Source organism: Cherax quadricarinatus, chromosome 3, assembly GCF_038502225.1.
Source record: "Cherax quadricarinatus isolate ZL_2023a chromosome 3, ASM3850222v1, whole genome shotgun sequence".
NCBI classification, from domain to species: Eukaryota; Metazoa; Arthropoda; class Malacostraca; order Decapoda; family Parastacidae; genus Cherax; species Cherax quadricarinatus.
The window spans coordinates 56,111,816-56,132,485 of record NC_091294.1 but is presented as its reverse complement, the minus strand read 5'-3'; the positions used below and the strand labels follow the sequence as shown (position 1 = coordinate 56,132,485).

The following is a 20,670-nucleotide window of genomic DNA, read 5'->3' as shown; positions in this document are numbered from 1 at the left end:
ATGTGAAAGTGGCATACGTGTGGCAGAACTGGACAGGATGTATAAGAAACCCTATACAACCATAGCTTCCATCGTGACCAAGAAAAAGGAAATCAAGAAAGCTGTTGTTGCAAAGGGGGTAAATATACTGACAAAAATGAGATCCCCAGTACTCGAAGATGTTGAGAAGTTATTGTTGGTGTGGGTCAACGAGAAACAATTAGCAGGAGATAGTCTTATGCAGTCGCTTATTTGTGAAAAGGCTAGGCAGTTGCATGACAATCTGGTAACGAAATTGCCTGCAATGGCTACTGATACTTGTGAATTTAATTAAGGCCAGCAATGGCTGGTTTGAGAGATTTAAGAACCATAGTGGCATACACAGTGTGATAAGGCATGGTGAGGCTACCAGTTCTGACAAAAATGCAGCTACAGAATACATAAGTGAATTCAAGGAGTACATACAGACTGAACAATTAAAACCCCAACAATTGTTCATTTGTGATGAAACAGGCCTCTTTTGGAAGAAAATGCCAAACAGGACCTACATTACTCAGGAGGAAAAGGCACTGCCAGGACACAAACCTATGAAAGACAGGCTAACTCTCATGTTTTGTAGTAATGCTAGTGGGGATTTCAAAGTGAAGCCATTACTAGTGTACCATTCTGAAAATCCCAAAGTGTTCAAGAAAAACAATGTCATGAAGAGAAAATTGTATGTGTCTTGGAAAGCTAATAATACGGCATGGGTCACAAGGGAAATTTTCCTTGAGTGGTTCCACGAAGTGTTTGGCCCCAGTGTAAAGAATTACCTCCTGGAAAATAAATTGGAACTCAAGTGCCTCCTGCTAATGTACAATGCACCTGCTCATCCCCCAAAAATTGGATGACCTAATTCTGGAGGAGTTTGGGTTCATCACAGTGAAGTTCTTGCCCCTAATACCACTCCTCTCCTCCAGCCCATGGACCAGCAGATCATTTCCAACTTTAAAAAACTCTACACCAAAGCAATGTTTCAAAGGTGCTTTAATGTGACCTTAGACACTCACTTGACCCTAAGAGAGTTTTGGAAAAATCACTTCAATATCCTCCATTGCATAAGCCTTATAGGTAAGGCTTGGGAGGGAGTTACTACCAGGACTTTGAACTTTGCTTGGAGAAAATTGTGGCCAGATTGTGTCCACAAGAGGGATTTTGAAGAGTTTGGGGCCAACCTTGAGGAGCCTGTGGCAGTTGTAGAATCTATTGTGGCACTGGGGAATTCCATGGGGTTGGATGTGAGTTTGGAGGATGTTGAATAGTTGGCGGAAGATCACAACAAAGAGCTAACCACTGAAGAGCTACAAGAGCTCAGAATATTGCTTCAGAGGAGGAAGGAGAGAGATGAAAGAAGGTGCCTTCTTCAGAAATTAAGGAGATTTTTGAAATGTGGAGTAGGATGGAAAGATTTATGGAGAAACATCACCCTGACAAAGCTGTTGCAAGCCATGTCAGCAACATGTACATTGACAAAGTCTTGGCCCATTTTAGGGAAGTTTTAAAGAGATGCCAGAAACCGAGCTCTCTGGACAAGTATTTAGTGCCACAGGTGTGCAGTGACTCTCAAGCTGGTCCTAGGGACATTATAAAACAAAGAAGAGAAGTAACCCCAGAAAAGGACTTGGTACCGGAGGTGTTGATGGAAGGGGATTTCCCTTCCAAACAGTAAATAATCCAATCTCTCCTCTCCTCCAGTCTTCCATACTCTAAGAAGAATCACCAATAAAGGTAAGTGTTATGCTGTTAATGTTTCATTCGTCATGTCTCATTGTTTTCTGTGTATGTACATCTATATTTCATGTAAAAAAAATTTTTGTTTTAATACTTCTGAGTGTCTGGAATGGAGGAATTGTATTTACATTATTTCTTATGGAGAAAATGGTTTTGCAAATTGTCAATTTTGATAATAGTCACACTTTCTGGAATGGATTAATTATTAGTATTAGACTCACTAGTTGATGTGTATTGGACGTGTGGCATGATTGTTTACTCTTGAACATCAGCAAAAATCGAACATTTCTGCTACTTTGAGCTCAATTTCAAGGTGCTTTTCATCGTGAAACCAATTAAAATTATCTCCATTTCTGTAATATATCTTACATTCTATCAAATGAGACCAAGAAAACAAGATTGCAACCATAAATACAAGCCACTGCGGATGGTTCCACACATACATTCGATACATTTTGTATTATTCCATTTTTTTAGTGCTTGTAACTGCTAAATAAGCCACCATGGGCACCAAGAAAGCTTCTAGTGCCAACCCTGTGGTAAAAAGGGGGAGGTGTACATCCGAATTGAAAAAAGAGATAATTGCAAAGTATGAAAGTGGAATGTGTGGCTCCAAGCTGGCCCAGTTGTACAACAACTGGGCTAACGCTATCTTGGCCAACAGAAAGGTAATCAAGGAAGCTGTTGTTGCAAAAAGTGCAAGTATGCTTACAAAACAGAGATCGCAAATACACTTGAAGATGTGGAGACACTGTTATTGGTGTGGATCAACCACAAACAATTATCAGGAGATAGTGTTTCACAGTCACTCATATGCGAAAAGGCAAGGCGGTTACATGACGGTTTAATTAAAAAAATGCCTGGAACTAGTGGCGAGGTTAGTGAATTTAAAGCCAGCAAAGGTTGGTTTGAGAGATTTAACCCTTTGAGGGTTTTCGTCGTACTAGTACGTCTTACGCGTAGGGGTTTTTGACGTACTAGTACTCATAAATTCTAGCGGCCTCAAATCTAGTGGGAGAAAGCTGGTAGGCCTTCATATGAAAGAATGGGTCTATGTGGTCAGTGTGCACAGTCTAAAAAAAATCCTGCAGCACACAGTGCATAATGAGAAAAAAAAAACTTTGACCATTTTTTTTTAATAAATCAGCGACTTTGCAGTGTATTTTCGTATGGTATTTATTGTTGTATTCTAGTTTTCTTGGTCTCATTTTATAGAATGGAAGACATATTACAGAAATTGAGATGATTTTGACTGGTTTTACAAAGAAAAGTGCCTTGAAATTGAGCTCAAAGTAGCAGAAATGTTCGATTTTTACCAAACTTCAAAAGTACACAAATCGTGCCAAGCGTGCAATACACGTCAACTGGTGAGTCTAATATTCTTTCACATGTGCACCAATAATATTTATACCATTTTTTACACTAATGCAGTAGTCTGCATAACAGTAAATCTTATATTTTTTGTGAAAATAAAAATTCAAAGTGGAAAGCAAAAGAATATAAGAGGGGCCTTGAGACGTTACTAATGACTAGAGGAAATGTCATTTTAGTGCCAGGAATGTCTTTCTTGTGTATTCTGGACCCTATTCGGAAATTGGCATCTTTTGAAATTTGTGTGAAATTGGCAAAATTGCTAAATTCTGACCACTGTACTGGATAGTTGAATTTCATAAATGAGTGGTTTCTTGCACCCATTCGATAGAAAAAATGGAGTTCTAGCGAAATATTCATGTTTTTTGTCGACTAGTACAGTGAAATTGGCCGAAAATGGGGCTCAAAGTGGGCAAAATCGCCGATGCGTAAACATCGCCGAGACCGCTAACTTTGCGAGAGCATAATTCCGTAAGTTTTCTATCAAATTTCAAACTTTTGGTGTCTTTATGATCGGGAAAAGATTCTCTATCTTTTCATAAGAGAAAATAATTTTTTTTTTTTTTTAAATTTGGCCGACCCTGAGAACGAGTTTCGGAGAGGGCCTGTCGACCCTCAAAGGGTTAAGAATCGTAGTGGCATGTATAGTGTGATAAGGCATGTTGAGGCTGCAAGTTGTGACCAAAAAGCTGCTGAAAAATATGTGCAGGAATTCAAGGAGTACATAGACAGTGAAGAATTAAAACCCCAACAAGTGTTTAACTGTGATGAAATAGGCCTGTTTTGGAAGAAAATGCCAAACAGGACCCACATTACACAGGAGGAAAAAGCACTGCCAGGACACAAGCCTATGAAAGATAGGCTAACTCTAATGTTTTGTAGTAATGCTAGTGGGGATTGCAAAGTGAAGCCTTTACTTGTGTATCACTCTGAAACTCCCAGTGTGTTCAAGAAAAACAGTGTCCTTAAGGCTAATTTGTGTGTGATGTGGAGGGAAAACAGTAAGGCATGGGTCACTAGGGACATTTTCCATGGTTGGTTCTATTATGTGTTTGACCCCACTCTGAAAAATTACCTCCAGGAAAATAAATTGGATCTCAAGTGCCTCCTGGTATTAGACAATGCTCATGCTCATCCTCCAGACTTGCCAGAGCGAATTTTGGGGGAGTTGAGCTTCATGAAAGTGAGGTTTTTGCCTCCTAATACTACTACTCTCCTCCAGCCCATGGACCAGCAGGTCATTTCAAATTTCAGAAAACTGTACACCAAAGCAGTGTTTCAAAAGTGCTTTGAAAGGACCTCAGACACTGAATTGACCCTAAGAGAGTTCTGGAAAGATCACTATAGTATCCTCAGTTTTATAAACCTTTTAGGTAAGCTTGGGAGGGAGTGACTTGCAGTACTTTGAACTCTGCTTGGAGGAAATTGTGGCCACAATGTGTACAAGAGAGGGATTTTGAAGGGTTTGGTGCTAACCCTGAGGAGCCTATACCAGTTGTGGAATCTATTTTGTCATTGGGGAAGTCCATGGGGTTGGAGGTTAGTGGGGTGGATGTGGAAGAGTTGATGGAGGACGACGATGAAGAACTAACTACTGATGAGCTGCAAGAGCATCTGCAACAGCAAGAGACCACAACTGAAGAAACTGCTTCAGAGGAGGAGGAGAGAGAGATGGAGGAAGTTGTCTTTTTCGACGATTAAGGATATTTGTACAATGTGGACAAAGGTGCAAGCCTTTATGGAAGAACATATCCCTGACACAGCTATTGCAAGCCATGCTGGTGACTTTTATAATGACAATGTTGTGGCCCATTTTAGGAAAATCTTAAAGGAACGCTAGATGCAGAGCTCTATGAACAGATTTTTGGTGCGACAGAGGTCCAGTGACAGTCAAGTAGTTCCCAGTGGCATTAAAAAAAAAGGGAGGTAACCCTGGAAAAGGACTTGGTACCTAAAGTCCTTATGGAAGGGGATTCCCCTTCCAAACAATAATGCACCTCCATCATCTCCCCTCCTCCCATTTCATCACTCATCACTAAATCTTCAATAAAGGTAAGTGTCATTTATTCTTCATGTAGTATTTATTCTGCATGTAGTATTTATTCTTCATGTAGTATTTATTCTGCATGTGGTATTTATTCTGCATGTAGTATTTATTCTGCATGTAGTATTTATTCTTCATGCAGTATTAATTCTGCATGTAGTATTTATTCTTCATGTAGTATTTATTCTGCATGTAGTATTTATTCTGCATGTAGTATTTATTCTTCATGTATCATTGTTTTCTGTGTAGGAAATTGTATATTTCATGTGAAATTTTTTTTTTTAATACTTTTGGGTGTCTGGAACGGATTAATTGGATTTCCATTATTTCTTATGGGGAAAATTAATTCGGCTAATGATAAAATTGGTTAAGGACAAGGTCTCTGGAATGGATTAAAATCGTTAGTGGAGGGTCCACTGTATTTCTGTCTTTAATTATGAAAGAATAGAAATGAGTTGTTTATTTCACAAGTAGTAACTATAGTGATTTGTAGATATTTTTAATCTCTGTATTTTAGAACATGGTGGGCCCAGGTGAAGTGGATGATGAGTTGGAACCAGAAGTGCGCGAGGAATGCAATGGTAAATATGGGGCTGTAGTGCAAGTGGTTATCTTTGAGATTCCAAGAGCCGTTCCTGAGGAAGCTGTGCGCATTTTTGTTGAGTTTCAAAGAGTTGAATCGGCCATCAAGGGTGAGTTAATAGTGTCTGTTTGTTTATATTGAATTAAATTAGAGAGATAAAATAAAAATTAGATCATGTATATTTTTCTGAAATTTTTGAGTTGAATCAAAATTTAAGATGTTTAAATACAGAGTACAGTATTTATATTTTGTTTATTCTTATATCTGAGAAATGCATAGTTTTAAATGTACAGTACAGTAGACCCCCGCATAACGATCATCTCCCAACTCGACCAATTATGTAAGTGTATTTTTGTAAGTAAGTGCTTTTGTAGGTGTATTTTTGGGGGTCTGAAACGGACTAATCTAATTCACAATATGTCTTATGGGAACAAATTCGGTCTATAACGGCACCCATACAGACTTCTGGATTGAAATAATATCGTTATGCGGGGGTCCACTGTACTGTTTTCTCTATAGGTAGAATGGGTAAAAAGATATACTAACGATTGGAACTATTCTTCCTCTCAACTCACATGTTACCAGTGGTATTAGTAATTTATGAATATCCATTAGGACTATTTATCAACTTAAACCATGGCATCCTACTCCATAAACTTGATCATTATGGTATAAGAGGCTACGCACTTAAATATTTCAAATCCTACCTTACTAACAGGCATCAATATGTCTCAGTTAAAGACACAACCTTATCTACAAGACCACTGGATACTGGAGTGCCACAGGGAAATGTCCTTGGTCTCCTGCTCTTCCTCTTATACATAAATGATCTTTCTAATGTATCACAACACCTGAAGCCAATCTCTTTGCTGATGACACGACTTACGTCATCTCCCACCCTAATCTAGCCTCACTCAACACCATTGTTAATGAAGAGCTAGCAAAAATATCAACCTGGATGACTGCTAATAAACTTACACTTAATACTGACAAAACCTTCTATACTATGTTTGGGAACAGAGCAGGTGCTGCACAGCTGAACATTATGATTGACAACACTCTTATTGCTAAACATAACAAGGGCAAATTCCTGGGCCTGCACCTTGACTGAAACCTGAAATTCAACACCCATATCCAACACATAAGAAAAAAAGTATCAAAAACGGTTGGAATCCTCTCCAAGATACGTTACTATGTACCACAATCAGCCCTTCTCACACTATACTATTCACTCATCTATCCCTACCTCACCTATGTTGTTTGTGCTATCCAATGCTAGGCAACACTCCTCCCCCCCTCTTCAAAGACCTAAACTTACTGTACAGAATGTTCACACCTACTACTGTGCAACTTACAGTTATAGAACCATCAGCCTACATTTATAGAACCATAAATTCTAATATTAACCCTGAACTAAAACACTTTCTTGATACCTGCAACAGGACCCATAGACACAATACCAGACAAAAATCTCTATGGCATTCCCCTGTGTCCGGCTAAATCTCTACAAAAAATCACTGTACATAAAAGGGCCTAAAATCTGGAACTCCCTGCCAGAAAACTCAAGAACCACCATCATTTTCAAAACTACCTTTAAAAAACATCTTATCTCCCTAACACATCCCATCATCAGCTAACTATATGAAAACCACCTACAGGTCTTCTTCCACATTTGCGAGTTCCACTTTCACAGGCTTCAAACATTCGTGAATGCTCAGCCGCCCAATCATATTTAAAATATGTCATTACGTATGTTAGGAATTGTGGCAGCAGCAGAGTTTGTTTGGAGACAGGATAAGATAGTCCTTCAATATGACACTGATATCAACTCGACAGCTTATTTATCTATCATAGTTGATCTAATATGACATAATAAATATTATTAATAACATTATTATTATTATTATTAATAACATTGTAGTAGGTTGGTAGACAGCAACCACCCAGGGAGGTACTACCGTCCTGCCAAGTGAGTGTAAAACGAAAGCCTGTGATTGTTTTACATGATGGTAGGATTGCTGATGTCTTTTGTCTGTCTCATAAATATGCAAGATTACAGGTATGTCTTGCTACTTCTACTTACAATTAGGTCACACTACACATACATGTACACATTTATTTATACACACTCATCTGAGTTTTCTTTGATTTTATCTTAATAGTTCTTGGTCTTATTACTTTTCCTTTTATATCCATGGGGAAGTGGAATAAGAATCTTTCCTCCGTAAGCCATGCGTGTTGTAAAAGTCAACTAAAATGCCGGGAACAATGGGCTAGTAACTCCTTTTCCTGTAAAGAGTACTAAAAAGAATAATAATAAGAAAATTGTCAAAGTGGGAAGTCTGAATGTGCGTGGATGTTGTGCAAATGATAAGAAAGAGATGATTGTGGATGTTATGAATGAGAAGAAGCTGGATGTCCTGGCTTTAAGTGAAACAAAGCTGAAGGGGGTGGGAGAGTTTCAATGGAGAGGAATAAATGGGATTAGGTCAGGGGTTTCAAATAGAGTTAGAGCTAAAGAAGGAGTAGCAATAATGTTGAAGGATAAGCTATGGCAGGAAAAGAGGGACTAGAAATGTATTAATTCAAGGATTATGTGGAGTAAAATAAAGATTGGATGTGAAAAGTGGGTTATAATAAGTGTGTATGCACCTGGAGAAGAGAGAAATGTAGAGGAGAGAGAGAGATTTTGGGAAATGTTGAGTGAATGCGTGGGGAGTTTTGAATCAAGTGTGAGAGTAATGGTGGTTGGGGATTTCAATGCTAAAGTGGGTAAAAATGTTATGGAGGGAGTAGTAGGTAAATTTGGGGTGCCAGGGGTAAATGTAAATGGGGAGCCTTTAATTGAGCTATGTGTAGAAAGAGATTTGGTAATAAGTAATACATATTTTATGAAAAAGAGGATAAATAAATATACAAGGTATGATGTAGCACGTAATGAAAGTAGTTTATTAGATTATGTATTGGTGGATAAAAGGTTGATGGGTAGGCTCCAGGATGTATATGTTTATAGAGGGGCAACTGATATATTGGATCATTATTTAGTTGTAGCTACAGTTAGAGTAAGAGGTAGATGGGAAAAGAGGAAGGTGGCAACAACAAGTAAGAGGGAGGTGAAAGTGTATAAACTAAGGGAGGAGGAAGTTCGGGTGAGATATAAGCGACTATTGGCAGAAAGGTGGGCTAGTGCAAAGATGAGTAGTGCGGGGGTTGAAGAGGGTTGGAATAGTTTTAAAAATGCAGTATTAGAATGTGGGGCAGAAGTTTGTGGTTATAGGAGGGTGGGGGCAGGAGGAAAGAGGAGTGATTGGTGGAATGATGAAGTAAAGGGTGTGATAAAAGAGAAAAACGTAGCTTATGAGAGGTTTTCAAAGCAGAAGTGTTACAAGAAGAGCAGAGTATATGGAGAGTAAAAGAAAGGTAAAGAGAGTGGTGAGAGAGTGCAAAAGGAGAGCAGATGATAGAGTGGGAGAGGCACGGTCAAGAAATTTTAATGAAAATAAGAAAAAATTTTTGAGTGAGTTAAACAAATTAAGAAAGCCTAGGGAAAGTATGGATTTGTCAGTTAAAAACAGAGTAGGGGAGTTAGTAGATGGGGAGATGGAGGTATTAGGTAGATGGCGAGAATATTTTGAGGAACTTTTAAATGTTAAGGAAGAAAGAGAGGCAGTAATTTCATGCACTGGTCAGGGAGGTATACCATCTTCTAGGAGTGAAGAAGAGCAGAATGTAAGTGTGGGGGAGGTACGTGAGGCATTACGTAGAATGAAAGGGGGTAAAGCAGCTGGAACTGATGGGATCATGACAGAAATGTTAAAAGCAGGGGAGGATATAGTGTTGGAGTGGTTGGTACTTTTGTTTAATAAATGTATGAAAGAGGGGAAGGTACCTAGGGATTGGCGGAGAGCATGTTTAGCCCCTTTATATAAAGGGAAGGGGACAAAAGAGACTGTAAAAATTATAGAGGAATAAGCTTACTGAGTATACCAGGAAAAGTGTACGGTAGGGTTATAATTGAAAGAATTAGAGGTAAGATAGAATGTAGGATTGCAGATGAGCAAGGAGGTTTCAGAGTGGGTAGGGGATGTGTAGATCAAGTGTTTACATTGAAGCATATATGTGAACAGTATTTAGATAAAGGTAGGGAAGTTTTTATTGCATTTATGGATTTAGAAAAGGCATATGATAGAGTGGATAGGGGAGCAACGTGGCAGATGTTGCAAGTATATGGAATAGGTGGTAAGTTATTAAATGCTGTAAAGAGTTTTTATGAGGATAGTGAGGCTCAGGTTAGGGTGTGTAGAAGAGAGGGAGACTACTTCCCAGTAAAAGTAGGTCTTAGACAGGGATGTGTAATGTCACCATGGTTGTTTAATATATTTATAGATGGGGTTGTAAAGGAAGTAAAGGGGGCTCTGGTGGCCTGGTGGTTAACGCTCTCGCTTCACACGGTGAGGGCCTGGGTTCGATTCCCAGCCAGAGTAGAAACATTGGACGTGTTTCTTTCCACCTGTTGTCTATGTTCCCCATCAGTAAAATGGGTACCTGGGTGTTGGGTGTTAGTCGACTGGTGTGGGTCGCATCCTGGGACACTGACCTAAGGAGGCCTGGTCACAGACCGGGCCGCGGGGACGTTGATCCCCGGAACTCTCTCCAGATAAACTCCAGATAGGGTGTTCGGGAGAGGGGTGGGATTAAATTTTGGGGAATCAAATTCAAAATGGGAATTGACACAGTTACTTTTTGCAGATGATACTGTGCTTATGGGAAATTCTAAAAAAAAATTGCAAAGGTTAGTGGATGAGTTTGGGAATGTGTGTAAAGGTAGAAAGTTGAAAGTGAACATAGAAAAGAGTAAGGTGATGAGGGTATCAAATGATTTAGATAAAGAAAAATTGGATATCAAATTGGGGAGGAGTAGTATCGAAGAAGTGAATGTTTTCAGATACTTGGGAGTTGACGTGTCGGCGGATGGATTTATGAAGGATGAGGTTAATCATAGAATTGATGAGGGAAAAAAGGTGAGTGGTGCGTTGAGGTATATGTGGAGTCAAAAAACGTTATCTATGGAGGCAAAGAAGGGAATGTATGAAAGTATAGTAGTACCAACACTCTTATATGGGTGTGAAGCTTGGGTGGTAAATGCAGCAGCGAGGAGACGGTTGGAGGCAGTGGAGATGTCCTGTTTAAGGGCAATGTGTGGTGTAAATATTATGCAGAAAATTCAGAGTGTGGAAATTAGGCAAAGGTGTGGAGTTAATAAAAGTATTAGTCAGAGGGCAGAAGAGGGGTTGTTGAGGTGGTTTGGTCATTTAGAGAGAATGGATCAAAGTAGAATGACATGGAAAGCATATAAATCTATAGGGGAAGGAAGGCAGGGTAGGGGTCGTCCTCGAAAGGGTTGGAGAGAGAGGGTAAAGGAGGTTTTGTGGGCAAGGGGCTTGAACTTCCAGCAAGCGTGCGTGAGTGTGTTAGATAGGAGTGAATGGAGACGAATGGTACTTGGGACCTGACGATCTGTTGGAGTATGAGCAGGGTAATATTTAGTGAAGGGATTCAGGGAAACCGGTTATTTTCATATAGTCGGACTTGAGTCCTGGAAATGGGAAGTACAATGCCTGCACTTTAAAGGAGGGGTTTGGGATATTGGCAGTTTGGAGGGATATGTTGTGTATCTTTATATGCGTATGCTTCTAAACTGTTGTATTCTGAGGATGTCTGCAAAAACAGTGATAATGTGTGAGTGTGGTGAAAGTGTTGAATGATGATGAAAGTATTTTCTTTTTGGGGATTTTCTTTCTTTTTTGGGTCACCCTGCCTCGGTGGGAGACGGCCGACTTGTTGAAAAAAAAAAAAAACATAGAACAATAACATATATTTTAGAAAGAATAAAATATGTCATTACGTATGTCATGAGTGCTGTTGTGTTGTTGTTGGGTGTACAAGGGCCACTGAGAGCATAAGCCTTACATAGTAGTGGTGAAGGAAGCAGTATTGTTAGGCTAAATGCTGTTATTACATTTCCCTATAATATATTTGTGCACCAAACATTTGCGATTTTACAACTTTCGTGAGATTGTTGATCCCTTAAACCTGGCAAATGTGGAGAGAGACCTGTATTCTATTTTTCATATTATGCACACCTCCAAAACAAATTAGATTTACTCTTGATATCTGTGATACCCCCTGATTTGCACTCACACTCACCCAAATGACTGTAAACATAGAATTCCTAATACAGTGGACCCCCGACATTCGATAAATCCGACATTCGATGCATTTTAACGCAAAAATTTTGCCTCAACATTTGATGGAAAACCCGATATTCGATACGATTCGTACGAGACGTGTTCACGTGTGGCCTGAACTGCCCCGTGTGTGCCAGTGTTTACAAGCCAGCCAGTGTGCGCGCATCTAAGGATACATTCGGTACATTCCATATTATCCATATTATCACTGTTTTTGGTGCTTGTTTCTGCAAAATAAGTAACCATGGGCCCCAAGAAAGCTTCTAGTGCCAACCCTGTGGTAAAAAGGGTGAGAATTAGTATGGAAATTAAGAAAGATTTTGAAGGGTTTGGGGCTAGCCCTGAGAAGCCTATGCCAGTTGTGGAATCCATTGTGCCTACTTCAAAAATTAAAGAAATGTGTGCAAAGTGGGTTGAACTGCAAACCTTTATGAATGAAAATCACCCTAACACAGCTATTGCAAGCTGTGCTGGTGACTATTACAATGACAATGTTGTGGCCCATTTTAGACAAATCGTAAAGGAACGGGAGGTACAGAGCTCTATGGACAGATTTGGTGTGTGACAGAGGTCTAGTGACTCTCAAGCTGGTCCTAGTGGCATTAAAAGAAGAAGGGAAGTAACCCCGGAAAAGGACTTGCTACCTCAAGTCCTAATGGAAGGGTATTTCCCTTCTAAACACTAACACCATCCCCACACTCCCCTCCTCCCGTCTCATCAATCATCACCAGATCTTCATTAACCCTTTGAGGGTTTTCGTCGTACTAGTACGTCTTATGCGTAGGGGTTTTTGACGTACTAGTACGCATAAATTCTAGCGGCCTCAAATCTCGCGCGAAAAGGCTGGTAGGCCTAGGTGTGAGAGAATGGGTCTGCGTGGTCGGTGTGCGCGGTAGAAAAAAAATCTGGGACCCAGTGGTGCATTGTGGGAATGCCCTCTTAGTAAACAATGTCCACCATGCCTCGCGGTAAGAAGCTCCTCACTCCTCGGCGAATTGGGACACTTTTGTTCCCCAGTGACAGTTCTAATAGTGATGGAAGTGCCAGTGAAGATGAGTTTTGTGGTTTTAGTGAGGTTTTGACCGAAACTAATGACCATAATATCGGTAATAGTGAAGAAAACCCAGACGACCCTCAGCCTTCCACCTCTGGTGCTGGGCCCTCGTGTTCACGTTCAGTTGTTCCAGAACCCAAGAGGAAACTTCTATTTTCCCAAATCCCAGACTCAGATGAGAGCATGGGTGATGATAGTGATAGTGAATATGAACTACAAGCTCTTCAAACTAGTTCCAGTAGTGATAGTGAAGTGCAATATTCCCCAGTGAAGCGTCAGTATATACGACGATATATGCGCTCTGGAAGTGTGCCATATGCTATTCCAAGGGGAAGGAGTGTATCTCGGAGTACATCCCGTGGCTGTACAACAGGAACAGACAGTGAAAATGACGAAGATACTGTTGCAATTGGGATGGAAAATGTGCGTGGTGGTAGTGGTGCCGGCGGTGAGGCACCAGCAGTGGGCCATGCTGCCACCCACGCTGCCACCCATGCCGCTGCCTCAGCTGATCTAGAACAAAGGCCACCATCCCCCACTCCCCCACCACACCAGCCTCCACAACCACAACCTCCACAACCACAACCTCCACAACCACAACCACCTGTCATTGTCCAGTACCCACCAGCAGACCGCACCTGGGATTGGCAGGAAGCTGTCAATTTTGTTCCAAATCCCCACCAGTTTGATGGCAGCCAAAGTGGAATACGGCCATCTTGTGCACTTGGGAACAATGCCACTGAGCTGGAATGTTTCGAGTTATTCTTTGACGAACCACTGATGAAAAGTATTGTCATGGAAAGCAACACATACTACGAGTACACCATGGCAAACACATTACTTTCACCAAAATCACGTCTACACCAATGGAAGGAGGCAACTGTGGCTGAGATGTATCTTTTCTTTGCCACAATAATGCTTATGCCACATGTGTATAAGCACAAAGTGAAATCATACTGGTCAACAGACCCCCTGATTGCAACACCAGGTTTCAGTGATATAATGCCAGTGAATCGATTTGTGCTAATGTTACGTATGCTTCACTTCTCAGATAAAACCAGGCCTGACAGAACTGACAGGTTATATAAGATTAGGAATGTGTTTGTGTATCTGAAACAGAAATTCAGTACGCATTTTTATCCCTTCAGGAAGCTTGTAATTGACGAGTCTTTGATTCTGTTCAAAGGAAGACTCTCTTTCAAGCAGTACATACCAAGCAAGAGGAAACGCTTTGGTATAAAGTTGTTTGTGCTTTGTGATTGTTACAGTGGTCTGGTATTGGATATTATTGTGTACACTGGAAGTTATACATTGCAAAATACCAGGAAGTTATTGGGCATCTCAGGTGATGTGTTTCGAACAATGATAGAACCATACCTTGGTAAGGGGCATATATTATATACAGATAACTGGTACACAAGCCCCTCACTCAGTGATTTTTTGCGAGTGAACATGACAGATGTGTGTGGCACAGTGCGTGCAAATCGAAAACATATGCCCAGGTTTGACGCTGGCACTCGTAGAGGTGAGGTGCAGGCGTTTGCTGCCAATGACATCATGGCATTTCGTTGGCATGACAAACGAGATGTCACACTGTTGTCATCAATTCACCCTAATGAAATGGCAGACAGTGGCAGGCAGCATAGAGAGAGAAATGAACCCATTCTAAAACCTGCAGCTGTGATTGATTACACCTTCAACATGCGTTCAGTGGACAAATGTGACATGCAGATTGGGTTTGCTGATTGTGTTCGCAAGAGTTATAAGTGGTACATCAAACTGTTTTTCCATCTTCTGGACATTTCCATGCTCAATGCTTATAATATGTATAAGATGAGCACCAGAAACAAACCACAGTACGGCGAATTCTGTTTGTCTCTCATCAGACAAATAGTATTCAAGTACCAAGGAAATGCACCTGCAATTGACCGCCCACCAAATTATCAACAACTACCTGCTCGTCTGAAGCATGGTGATCACTTCCTGGTAAAACTGCCTGCTACTGCTTTGAAGAAAAAGGCTCAGAAGAGGTGTTATGTCTGTTCACATACAAAAAAACGCCCACAACAACGCAGAGACACTCGTTTTATGTGTGAGGAGTGCAAAACTCCACTGTGCATGACACCATGTTTCAAAGACTTCCACAGGCTTCAGAACTTCTAGAAACATTCCCTGTGACTGTATATGTGTATATAAAATATAGAAAAATAGTAATAAACAACATTTCATATTGTTTGTTTGTGTAAATATTTTCTGTAAACAAAATAATGACAACAGTGTTTACGCCCTTATTGTGTAGTATTGAAAAAGAAATAACTTACAAAATACTGATCATGTTGGCCTCAGAGGCCATAAAAGTTACTCAGAAAAAGAAAAATTGAAAAATAATTGAAAATAGTACATAAAAAAGTAAATAGAAAAATACCGGGTGACGGCAGTCGGCGATGTTACCATATGTTGTTCAATTTTGGCAAATTTCACACCTCCATATCTCGGTAAGTATTGACGTTAAAATTTTTTTGTTTAGCCTATAATGTTTAGAAAAAAATACTCTATTTTTTCATAAGAAAAAATATTTTTTTTTTTTTTTGAAATTTGGCCGACCCTGAGAACGAGTTTTGGAGAGGGCCTGTCGACCCTCAAAGGGTTAAAGGTAAGTGTCAATTATTCTATTGTTATTAATCTACATATTGTTATTGTTGTTATTGTAATTATTCTATTGCATTAAACTTAATATTTCATATGGTAAAATTTTTTTTTCATACTTTTGGGTGTCTTGCACGGATTAATTTGATTTCCATTATTTCTCATGGGGAAAATTAATTCGACTTTCGGTATTTTCGACATTCGATGAGCTCTCAGGAATGGATTAATATCGAATGTCGGGGGTCCACTGTGTAGCTACTGCCTAATAAATCTTAAGTTAGCCCTAAGTTTGCCTAAGATATTCTTCCAATATAGGAGCTTTAATAGAAACTGTGTATCATGCCAAGCTGCATGATACACTAAATTTACTAATTGTAATATTATTATATGTTTTGTTCTACCTCATTATTATAAACCTAATTAATCACTTCATTTACCTAATATGCAATAAGGTATATTAACCCTTTCAGGGTCCATCCCGTAGATCTACGGCTTTACGTTCAGGGTCCAAACCGTAGATCTACGTCATGAGCTCAGCTCACTCTGAGAAACTGTGAGTGGTAAATTTGGGCCTAGATATGAGAGAATACAACTATGTGGTATGTGTGCACCACATAAAACAATTCCTGCAGCACATTGTGTATAATGAGAGAAAAAAACTGAGACCGTGATTTTCAATTAAAACAGCGACTTTGCAGTGTTTTTTGTATGTTTTTTATAGTTGTATTTGTGATTTCTTGGTCTCATTTGATAGAATGGAAGAAATATTACAGAAATAGAGATAATTTTGATTGGTTTTAGCACTGGAAATGGCTTGAAACTGAGCTCAAAGTGGCGGAAATGTTAAATTTTTGCCGATGTTCAAGAGTAAACAAACGACCTCACACGTCTAATACACACCAGCTGGTGGGTCTAATATACAGTCACAAATGTGGTGATGATATTTATACAATTATTACAATATTGCATAACAGTAAATCTTCTATTTTTTGGTGTGAATAAAAATTCATTATGTGAATAAAAAATCAAAATGGAATTTATTTGTAAAGCTTCAAAACATAACTAATGAACAGAGGAAATGGTAGTTTAGTGCCAGGAATACCTACATTGTTTATTCTGGACCCTATTTTGAAACTGGAATATTTTGAACTTTGTGTTAAATTGGCCAAATCACCAATATCCGGTCACTTTATTTTGTAATTGAAACAGTTGACTTGGCGATTTCTTGTGCTCAATCGATAGAACAGAAGTAATACTAGTGAAATAGCTAAGAATTTGGTCGATTGGAATAATGTAATTGACCTAAAATGGGAGTCAAAGTCGGCAAAATCGCCGATTCGTAAATATCGCTGACACATCAAAATTCATGAGAGCATAATTTCGTCAATTATCCATCAAATTTCGTACTTTTTGTTTTATTACATTCACAAAAAGATTCTCTACCATTTCATAAGAAAAAATAAAAAAAAATTTTCTTGAAAATTCTTGGACACTGGGGCACCACTTCAGATTTTGGCCTTGGACCCTGAAAGGGTTAAAATGTATTGCTCCATAACCCATGTCAGTTTAGAGTAAAAATTAGGGTTAGTCTGCCTGAAATGCCTAGGCATGCTGGAGGCCTTCCTTGTAATTAATATTTCATAATATGTAAACCACACATTGTAAGCTTTGCAAGGAAATAAACATTTTCATTTTCATTTGAGTGTGAATTATTGTTTGTCAAATTTTATATACAGTGGACCTCCGAGTTTCAACAGCATCGTGCTTCATGAATTTTGCCTTTCAGTGCCATCTTTTGGCAAAAAATAGATTCACGGTTCATGATTTTATTCGTGATTCGGCGGCGGTAAGGTACGTGTCTGGCTCTTCTCCAAGCGTCAAAGCCAGCTTCCCTTCCACACCACAGTCAGTGTGGCATTGTTTATGGGCAAATGACCATCACCTCATGCATTCATAAGATATATTTCATTCATTTTTGTGCTTGCAACTGCTAAATAAGCCAGAGAGAGGGGAGAATGTGCTTTCTTCAGTGATTCTACGATATGGTATGATACCAAATCAGCAGGAGTCGATAAAGGCTATAGTGCCAGCCAGCGATAAACTATAGCATTGACAGTGTAGCAAGTAAGATGAGCCATTAACCCTTTCAGGGTTTCGGCCATACTAGTATGGCTTACGAGCCAGGGTTTTTGATGTACGTGTACTAGTATGCCTAAATTCTAGCTCCCTCAAATCTAGTGAGAGAAAGCTGGTAGGCCTACAAATGAAAGAATGGGTCTATGTGGTCAGTGTGCGCAGTATAAAAAAAATCCTGCAGCACACAGTGCGTAAGGAGAAAAAAAAAACTTTGACAGTGTTTTTGGATTAAAACAGTGACTTTGCACTGTATTTTCGTATGGTATTTATTCTTGTTTTCTAGTTTTCCTGGTCTCATTTTATAGAATGGAAGACATATTACAGAAATTGAGATGATTTTGACTGGTTTTACAAAGAAAAGTACCTTGAAATTGAGCTCAAATTAGCAGAAATGTTCGATTTTTACCAAAGTTCAAAAGTAAACAAATCATGCCAAGCGTCCAATACACGTCAACTGGTGAGTCTAATATTCTTTCACAAGTGCGCTGATATTATTTATACCATTTCTACACCAATGCAGTAATCTGCATAACAGTAAATCTTCTATTTTTTGTGAGAATAAAAATTCAAAGTGGAAAGCAAAAGAATGTAAGAGGGGCATGGGAACGTGACTAATGAGCAGAGGAAATGTTATTTTAGTGCCAAGAATGTCTTTCTTGTTTATTCTGGACCATGTTCGGAAATTGGCATCTTTTGAAATTTGTGTGAAATTGGCAAAATTGCTAAATTCTGACCACTGTATTGGATAGTTGAAATCAGTAAATGGGTGGTTTCTTGTACTCATTCGATAGAAAAAATGGAATTCTAGCGAAATAGTTATGATTTTTGTCGACAAGCACACTGGAATTGGCCGAAAATAGGGCTCAAAGTGGGCAAAATCGCCGCTGCGTAAACATCGTCGAGACCACTAAATACGTGAGAGCATAATTCCGTAAGTTTTCCATCAAATTTCATACTTTTGGTGTCATTATGATCAGGAAAAGATTCTCTATCTTTTCATAAGAAAAAATAATTTTTTTTTTTTTTTTTGAAATTTGGCCGACCCTGAGAACAAGTCTCTGAGAGAGCCTGTCGACCCTGAAAGGGTTAATCGATAGAAAAGTGACGACATGAAACTTGACTCCTCCATTGTTGTTTGAGGTATATAGGGCGACTGACTAACACCGCTGTCTCTGCCTGCTACCATTCGCCACAACTATGTAAGTTCTTATCTTTCAGTTGCCCTTTTACATACAACAACAACAGCACTTGTGACCTATGTAATGACATACAGTGGACCCTCACTTTTTGTAATTAATCTGCTCCAGAGAGTGTGACTATTATCGAAATTAACGATTTGCGAATCCATTTTCCCCAAAAGAAACAATGTAAATCCATTTATAATTCATTCCAGACTTCCAAAAGTATCAACAAAATTTTTTTTTTTACCTTAAAGATAGATTTACATGCACAAAAGAATGAACATTCAACATGACTGTTACATTTATTGAAGGTTGTTGTTGATGATTGGAAGACGTAGGAGGAGAGAGGGAAGAGAGGTTATTGTTTGGAAGGAGAATCCCCCTTCTTAAAGGACTCTAGGTCACTTCAGGGATCACTTCCCTAGCTTGAATATAGATTTACATGCAGAAAAAACGCCAAATTAATGTAAAGCACTACATCACACTTACCTTTATTGAAGACTCTTGTTGGTGTATGGCAGACGGGGCAGAGGGAGGGAAGGCGAGTTTATTGTTGGAGAATATGACACTAATATAAACTCTATGGCTTATTTATCTATCACAATTCAACTAATATGACGTAAACAATATTAATAACATAGAAACATGGAATATACTCTAGAATGAATAAAATAAGTCATTATGTGTGTCACAAGAGGTGTTCTGTTGTTCACCATCCATAATGGTGGTGAAGCAGCAGCTGAGGCAGCGGTGTTTTCTGTAGCCCTATATAATTCCAACAACATTGGAGGAGTTAGTATACTCACTGAATCACTGAAGAAGGCACCCTCTACCACCATCACAACCACTACCACCATCACTACCATTCTCCACTATCACAACCACTACCACCATCACTACCACCCACTACCACTATCACAACTGCTACCACTCTACCACCACCACCACTCGTATTTTTCTACAAACTTTCTTAAATTATATGTGTTTCTCACATTCTTTACCAAAGGGCTGGCACTAGAAGCTTTCTTTGGAGCCATGGTGACTTATTTAGCAATTGCAGGCACTAAAAGCGAATGGAATATTATGAAATGTATTGTATGAACTCATGGGATTATCCTCACTCACTGATAAACAATGACACACTGGCTGTGTGTATGCGTCCCAGATGAACGACTATGTTTTGATGAAAAAACATTAAGATTTCCGAAAATTACTGCTTTCAAGCATTACGAAGAATGAGGGTCCACTGTATTACAGAAATAGATAAGATTTTGATTGGTTTCACAACGAAAAGTACCTTGAAATTGAGCTCAGAGTAGCGGAAATGTTCGATTATTGCTGATGTTCAATGAACTTTGTGCAAGTCAAATTGGTTAATTTTATTAAGTGTACTCTAACCTAACCACTCTGTAATCTGGCAGACTCAGTAATCCAGCACACTACAGGTCCCAATGATGCCGAATTTGTGATGGAGGACCTGTACCTCTATTATGTTGTGATCTGAGTGTATTGTCTTTGATACGGTTATATTACGTATCAGAGTGTCATTGTTAACCCTTTGAGGGTTTTCGTCGTACTAGTACGTCTTACGCATAGGGGTTTTTGACGTACTAGTACGCATAAATTCTAGCGGCCTCAAATCTAGTGGGAGAAAGCTG

At 39.3% G+C, this 20,670-nt stretch overlaps 1 protein-coding gene across 11 annotated transcripts in view; it reads left to right on the top strand.

Moving 5' to 3' along the window:
• Positions 1-20,670, top strand: part of Spf45 (splicing factor 45) — a 234,094-nt gene that overhangs the window by 175,349 nt on the left and 38,075 nt on the right. For all 11 annotated transcript variants that reach the window (XR_011392857.1, XM_070091882.1, XM_070091877.1 and 8 more), the window contains one exon: positions 5,682-5,856. Coding sequence is in view for 10 of the 11 variants with exons in the window: in XM_070091882.1 (XP_069947983.1) it covers positions 5,682-5,856 (175 nt within the window). In the remaining variant the exon portion in view is untranslated. The remainder of the gene's footprint in view (positions 1-5,681; positions 5,857-20,670) is intronic.